This window comes from Bos grunniens, chromosome X (assembly GCF_055505025.1).
Source record: "Bos grunniens cultivar Pamir isolate PY7600 chromosome X, Bosgru_T2T1.0, whole genome shotgun sequence".
NCBI classification, from domain to species: domain Eukaryota; kingdom Metazoa; phylum Chordata; class Mammalia; order Artiodactyla; family Bovidae; genus Bos; species Bos grunniens.
In genome coordinates, this window is record NC_141194.1 from 33846150 (window position 1) to 33853916 (window position 7767).

Genomic DNA, 7767 nt, shown 5'->3' on the forward strand with positions numbered 1-7767 from the left:
GGAAATCCAGGAGAAGGGAGGGATTGTGATAGACTCTGAATGACTGTGAGCGCGTGACTGCTGATTGAACAACCTGAGAAAAAATTTTCTTTTTGGAAACTGCAAAACCAAATCTTTTTGCATATGCAATCAAAAACAATTAGCTTGTTAAAAGGCCTGCCAAGGGAAAAGCTTGAAGTTAACCCTTTCCATATCCTTGAAATACACAGCCAGCTTTGCCTGAGACCTCAGCCTTGGGCAAATTAGAACTTCAAGTGAAGAAAAAATAAAAGGAGGGGGTGGGGGGGCGGGGAATAGTCAAAGAGATATTTTAAATCTCAAACAAAAAACTATAGGATCTCTATCAGTCTGTCTGTCTGGATTTATGTATGTCTCAGCGTGTGTCTTTTTTTCTGATAATGTCTATTGAAGTTGTAAATGAGTTCTAATTTAATTGGCCTAAGGAAAAGTAAGCGCTTATGAATCAAACAATTCTAAATACAAAAAAAATTAACCTAAATAAATTTCAGAGTCACATGAACTGGGAAATATTCAATATTAAATATCTAGTATTAATGTTTGCTTGCTAATCTAATAAGAAATTAGGATGTATGTTTTTAATAAGACATAAAAAATAAAATTACATTTTATAAAGGGAAAAGAAGGTCTGACTTATAGGTGGCTGTTACAGAAAGTGATTAAAAGTTTTGTGGAAGGTGGGCCCTGAAAAAGAAAAAACTTTAGTGCACAGTTAGGACTAAGTTTAAAATAAGTTTAATTGTTTACCTAAATGAGTTTAAAGTAAGCTGGTGCAAAAACTTAAATTCAAACTATGTTCCTGTACATTACATTTTCAAGTTTTCTTGTCCTCTGGCTTCCACGTAGGTTCGGCCAGTAGGAAGCACTGTAGGGGACTGAAGGGCAGGAATCCAGGTTTCTTCTACGCCCCCTATGCTTCATCTGGCTTCTCTAGGAATGTCTGTACCTCCTTTGCTGTAGTAGCCCTTGTAGACAGTTCTCCAACTCTCTGAGTGTGGTGCTTGGTTTCTCGCATACTGGTTTCTGCAACAATATAACCACACAAAATAGGACTTAAGAAAAAAGTACTTTTAAGATGTATTTAAATAGAAGGAGTTTAATTCAGAGAATTGGCTACTCAGTTGATGGTTTTCTTGGGAACCCAAAATTAGGGGGAAGTGGGGCCACAGACAGATTACTATCAGAACAAAACAATTACCATTCCTAGGATAGAGGGACAAAGTTAGGGTGATATTACTGGTTTCCAGGGCCCAAGATCACTTGGTAAATGCTAGAACCATGGCAGAACTGTCTGCAAGGGCTACTGCAGCAAAGGAGGTGCAGACATTCCTAGAGAAGCCAGATGAAGCATAGAGGGCGTAGAAGAAACCTGGATTCCTGCCCTTCAGTCCCCCTACTCTGTTTCCTACTGGCTGAACGTACATGGAAGCCAGAGGACAAGAAAACTTGGAAATGTAATATACAGGAACTGTACTTCTGAGGTACAGAAAAATTCCAGGGAAATTCTCAGTTACTTGAATTCTTTTATGTAGGCCACCATTCAATCCAGGCTTTACCAAACAATTAGATCCACTTCCAGCCATGCTTCACCTTGCCATTAAATGCCAAATCTCAGGTATTACCATCTTGGTAAATTTTACCTTATTTAACTTAATGTTCTAGTCTCCTGGGTCCAGCAAGCTTAAAACCCATTCCCAAAATATATCCTGATTTCATGCTTATACCAATCAACAAGAACTTGCAATTACATTGGATACAGGTGCTATTTCATCTCTGTATCTGCCCTGCGCCATGACAGAACATGACCTTTGAAAGGCAATGTGGAGGCAATGAGTTCCCCAGGTGGCACAGTGGTAAAGAATCTGCCTGCCAATGCAGGAGATGCAGGAGACTTGTGTTGCGAAGATCCCTTGGAGGAGGAAATGGAAACCTACTCCAGTATTCTTGCCTGGAGCATCCCATGGACAGTGGAGCCTGGTTGGGCTGCAGTCCGTGGGGTGAAAAACAGTCGGACATGACTGAGTATGAAAGTGTGTGTGTGTGTGTGTGTGAGAGAGAGAGAGATAGAGAGAGAGAGAGAGAGAGAGAGAGAGAGAGAGAGAGAGAGAGAAAGACCATGGAGGTAATAAGAGTGGTGAGGTTTGTTCTTGAGGAGCTGCCTTTCTTTTGCAAGAAAACTGCCTCTGCGAAGTCATTACAGATACTTTTTTCCTTTTTTTTGCTTCTAATAAGCTTTATTTTTAATTGACAAAACCTGGAAATGACCTAAATGTTCATTAATAATTGACGGATAAACAACTGTATAACATTCACACACAGGGAAATAATACTCAGCAGCAAAAAGGAATAACATATGGATAGTCCCCCAAACAGTAAATAATAATGAAACAATTATGGTTTCTGACAGAAGGTAGGGGGGGAAAAACCAAAACTCATACTGATTACATTTATATAAAATTCTAGATAAAGCAAACTAATAAATTATGAAATAAAACAAATCAATAGTTGCATGTACGCATATATATGGAATTTAGAAAGATGGTAACAATAACCCTGTATACGAGACAGCGAAAGAGACACTGATGTATAGAACAGGCTTATGGACTCTGTGGGAGAGGGAGAGGGTGGGAAGATTTGGGAGAATGGCATTGAAACATGTGAAATGTCATGTATGAAACGAGATGCCAGTCCAGGTTCAATTTTTTATTTTATTAGAATTAAAGATTTAAAAAAAAAATAAAATGACTGAGAGAAAAACAGAGGGAGTAAATATGGTGAAATATGAATTGATTAACAAACTAAGTGAAGAGTATTTATTGTAAAATTCTCTTAATGTTTCTAAAAAAAAAAAACTCTGAATTATCTAATAAAAGTCTTTACAACTTGAAAAAAAAAATAGTTGCATGTGCATTAGGGAGGGACAAGAGGAAGAGATCATTAAGGAGCATGAGAAAACTTTTGTGGGTAATGATGTGTTCATTACCTTAACTGTTCTTACAATTTAAGTAAGTGCAGTTTATTCTCTTTCAATTATGAACGAATAAAGCTGTTAAGAGATAAGATGGTTCTACATAAAAATCTGGATCTCGCATTTCTTTGGGAAAACCAACCAACTGTATATGTGTGCAGCAAGCAGTTCCAAGGTGAGGTGATGTTGAGGCTGGTGAAATCCATTTCACCTAGCTCATGTAGAGTCCATATTGTCCATGGGAAACAGAAACTTTTGGAAAACTGCAGTAGATTCTAGATCTTTTCCACAGGAGCTGGGTCATGGTAACACTGAAACCACCAGGGGGTAAGCAAAGTGGATCCCTGGTGGGTTCGTATCATTCATGATTCCATCTAGGAAATAGGAGAGAGAATGTCAGTTGAACTCAGCTAAGAACATTGGCATAAGAGCCACACGGTCTTTAGTCTATCTGCTGGTAGAAGTGGGGCAGTTTCTGCAACAGACATTAGCCATGATATACCTCACGCCAAGGGAAGGTCCTAGGGAGGTTAGAAAATATAAAGTAGCTCCTGAAGACTTCCCACATACCTGCTAATTGATGTTCTCTCCCATGTGGTGGATACTGGATGTATGAAGTTCAACTTCTGGTTGTTGATTCCATTACAAAGGCTACTTTCAGAGTTTTTCTTTTATGCATCCTACTATGTACAGCAAGGAGAAAGCACATTCCCCAGTCTCTTAAGGCCTCTCTCTAGTGTAAGGTTCTGGTGCTAAAAGAAAAAAATAAACACAGGCAAAGGAACACCAAAACTGCTACACCGTGAGACCTTTCTTCACTTGAACTTTCACTGGCCAGAGGTGGGAGAGTCTTCTTTAGGCTCTCCCCCATTTGCTGAATGCCTAAGGCCTTGCTCCTGTGTGACTTCTCTCGAGTTAACCAAGACTGGTATCAGCAACACATTTCCTACAACGTGTTGTCTTCTCAGGCTTTCTATGGTGTGACTTTTCTTGTGGAGACTAAGGTGGGACTTACAGATGTATGTTTTTCCGCATTCATCGCACACAAAAGGCCTTATTCCAGTATGAAGCCTTTTGTGTATTTTAACATAGCAACTGCGTGTAAAGGATTTCCCGCATACATCACACTGACATAACCTCTCTCTAGTGTGGACTTCCTGGTGATTATTAAATGTGTCTCTACAGTCGAAGACTCTCCCACATGTGTTGCATTCATAGGACCTTTCTCGTACGTAGATTTCCTGCTGCTGGACACATTCTTCCTGATGGCTACAAGCTCCCTCGCTTCCACTGTATGGGTGATCCCTTTGTCCAGTGGGAAAGGTCTCCTTACACTCAGCACTCGTGCCCGGATTCTCCCCATTTTGAGTGCCACGGTGCTGCACAACTCCAGAACTGGCTGAGATGTCTTCCTCACCCTTCTCACAGGTACAGGCCGTCCCTGACTCGTGGCATCTGTGGCAATTCACAGAGGAGGCCTGGTCCCTTTCCCTTCTAGTGACTGCCTCTCCACTCTGCCACCTCTGCATCTCGTCAAGGCTTACACCGAGTGGGAAAACTCTTCCACATGATCCACACGTATACGGCTGCTCCTCAGAAGAGGTTTCCAGCTGCCCAGCCGGCTGAAAAACGCCATTGAAGACTGGATTACACGTGTCGCATAGGGGGCTCTTTTGGATGGAAGGCGCCACCTGCAGACTTCGCACATCTGATATTTTTATAGAAACAGAAGAGTCATCTCTAGCCTCCACACTGTGGCCAGGACTAGGGACAGGGCTTTCCTGGCTTACCTCTGCCACTGCCGCAGCTATGCCTATCCTGGCAGGAACCTCGGGTGCGCTCTCTGGCTCTGGTGGAGAAATTAAACGATATCTGGAACTTTCAAGTCCCACTGACATTACCAGTGAAAAGTTGTTCACCATCGTTTTATGGTACAGGCGTTTTTGACTCTCAGTGAGCAGGTCCCACTCCTCTCTGGTAAAGTGTATGAATACATCCTCAAACGTCACAATGCTTCTGAGGGAGTCCGTGTGTGGTGTGGCGTCCGCCATTGTCAAAGTACCAAAGCACTGAGTGGGCAAGCCTGAGTAGGCGCCAGGGAACAGGCACGGTCGTCTGCCTCACTGGCAGGGGTACGGAGTCTCACTTAACACTAACCTGGGAGTGGGGCAGCACAGAGTCTGCAAAGCACAGAGGTAAATCCGGATTGTGGAGGTAGGTCCCAGTCACAAAATGGTCCTCTGCTCGGTGTGGTGCGGAGGCGCCGGCAGAGACGTAGCTTCCGTCCTGCACTTCCCAGTCAACAGGAACTAAAAACGAGGGTGTGCAAATGCCTTGAGGCTGGAAGTCCCGCCCAGACGCCCTCGTAAAGATATGTTTTTCCTAGTCCGGGAGTGGCTAACTTCCTTCTATTGGAGAGCGGAAAGAAGGCTTCTGCTGTGAAGGTGACTTGAAGCAGTTTTAAAATTCATAGTTCTCAGCTTCGTTTACGTCCATCCAGGTGCCTCCATTTCAAATGTGATGGTCTTGTTTTCAGCCCTTCCTGCACTCGAAAATGTGTTGATATTACGAATTAACTTTTTTTTTTTTTACACGTACATTGCTATACAATGTTACCATTAAATGTATGTGTGTGTGTAGCTTGTATTTAGGCACTTTTGAATTCTCGCTTTAGTTCTAATTGTTGGTTGATTATCTTGAGTTGGTTATATAGATGATCAGATCCTTGGCAAGTAATATTTCATTTCACAGTTTACAGCTTTTGTGTCCATTCTCCTCTTTTTTCTCTGGTTTTATTGCAGTGGCTAGAACCTTGAGGACAATGCCGATGAGCAGTGGCGATAAGAGATAACTTTTTAAATTTCCGAATTGAATGTACATTATTCTATACTGTGCATGTTATACTGTACCTATATTTGATATAGGTGTATGCTATATATTTATGAAAGTTCTTTTAATCATGCGTGATTGCTGGATATCATTCAGTAGTGCCCTGCTGTGCTTAGTCGCTTAGTCTCACAGTTGTGTCTGACTCTCTGTGACCCCATGGAGTGTAGCCTGCCAGGCTCTTCTGTCCATGGGATTCTCCAGGCAAGAATACTGGAGTGGGTTGCCATGCCCTCCTCCAGGGGATCTTTCTGACCCAGGGATCAAACTAGGGTCTTCCTCATTGGAGGCAGATTCTTTACCATCTGAGTCACCATTCATTTAGACAGATTATTTTGGTGGATTCACCTTGTTGGTAAATTTTCTTTAATTGTGCTATCCTTGCAGTTTTGAGATTAAACCATTGGAAATGATGTAATTATTATTTGTTGATTATGATTTGCCAATACTCTATTTAGAATTCTTGCTTCTCTCTCTCTATATATATAAAACTGTGTTTAATATACCTTTTCACTTTCTTGTGCTTTTCTGCCTAAGGGGTCACAATCATTGCTAAACTCAGAAAATTAGGAATTATCTAGTTTCTCTTCTATATTTTGAAACAAGCTTTATACATTTGACATAAGCTTTAAAAAAAGGTTTAGTAGGTAGGTCTCATGGGCTTCCCAGGTGGCATTAGAGGTAAAGAACCCACCTGCCAGTGCAGGAGACATAAAACATATGGGTTTGATCCCTGGGTTGCGAAGATCCCCTGGAGGAGAGCATGGCAACCCACTCCAGTATTCTTGCCTGGAGCATCCCATGGACAGTGGAGCCTGGTGGGCTGCAGTCCATGGGGTGAAAAACAGTCAGACATGACTGAGTATGAAAGTGTGTGTGTGTGTGTGTGTGAGAGAGAGAGAGAGAGAGAGAGACCATGGAGGTAATAAGAGTGGTGAGGTTTGTTCTTGAGGAGCTGCCTTTCTTTTTCAAGGAAACTGCCTCTGTGAAGTCATTACAGATACTTTTTTCCTTTTTTTGCTTCAAATAAGCTTTATTTTTAATAGACAGAACCTGGAAATGACCTAAATGTTCGTTAATCATTGATGGATAAACAACTGTATAACATTCACAAAGAGGGAAATAATATTCAGCAGCAAAAAGGAATAACATATGGATAGTCCCCCAAACAGTAAATAATAATGAAACAATTATGGTTTCTGATAGAAGGTAGGGGGGAAAAACCAAAACTCATACTGATTACATTTATATAAAATTCTAGATAAAGCAAACTAACAAATTATGAAATAAAACAAATCAATAGTTGCATGTGCATTAGGGAGGGTTAGAGGAAGAGATCATTAAGGAGCATGAGAAAACTTTTGTGGGTAATGATGTGTTCATTACCTTAACTGGTCTTACAATTTAAGTAAGTGCAGTTTATTCTGTTTCAATTATAAACGAATAAAGCTGTTAAGAGATAAGATGGTTCTACATAAAAATCTGGATCTCGCATTTCTTTGGGAAAACCAACCAACCGTATATGTGTGCAGCAAGCAGTTCCAAGGTGAGGTGATGTTGAGGCTGGTGAAATCCATTTCACCTAGCTCACCTGGAGTCCATACTGTCCGTGAGAAACAGAAACTTTTGGAAAACTGCAGTAGATTCTAGATCTTTTCCACAGGAGCTGGGTCATGTCCCACAGTGAAACCACCAGGGGGTAAGCAAAGTGGATCCCTGGTGGGTTTGTATCATTCATGATTCCCTCTAGGAAATAGGAGAGAGAGAGAATGTCAGTTGAACTCAGCTAAGAACATTGGCATAAGAGCCACACGGTCTTTAGTCTATCTGCTGGTAGAAGTGGGGCAGTTTCTGCAACAGACACTAGTCATGATATACCTCAGGCCAAAGGAAGG

The 7767-nt window shown here is 41.4% G+C and overlaps 1 protein-coding gene across 1 annotated transcript; it reads right to left on the reverse strand.

Annotated features, from left to right (window-relative positions):
• Positions 1-3562: 3562 nt before the first annotated feature.
• On the reverse strand, positions 3563-5097 carry LOC147340105 (zinc finger protein 671-like). Its single transcript, XM_086389072.1, has one exon. It carries the CDS (start codon positions 5035-5037, stop codon positions 3814-3816), a length of 1224 nt encoding a protein of 407 aa, XP_086245198.1. The 5' UTR covers positions 5038-5097; the 3' UTR covers positions 3563-3813.
• Between the last annotated feature and the right edge of the window lie 2670 nt (positions 5098-7767).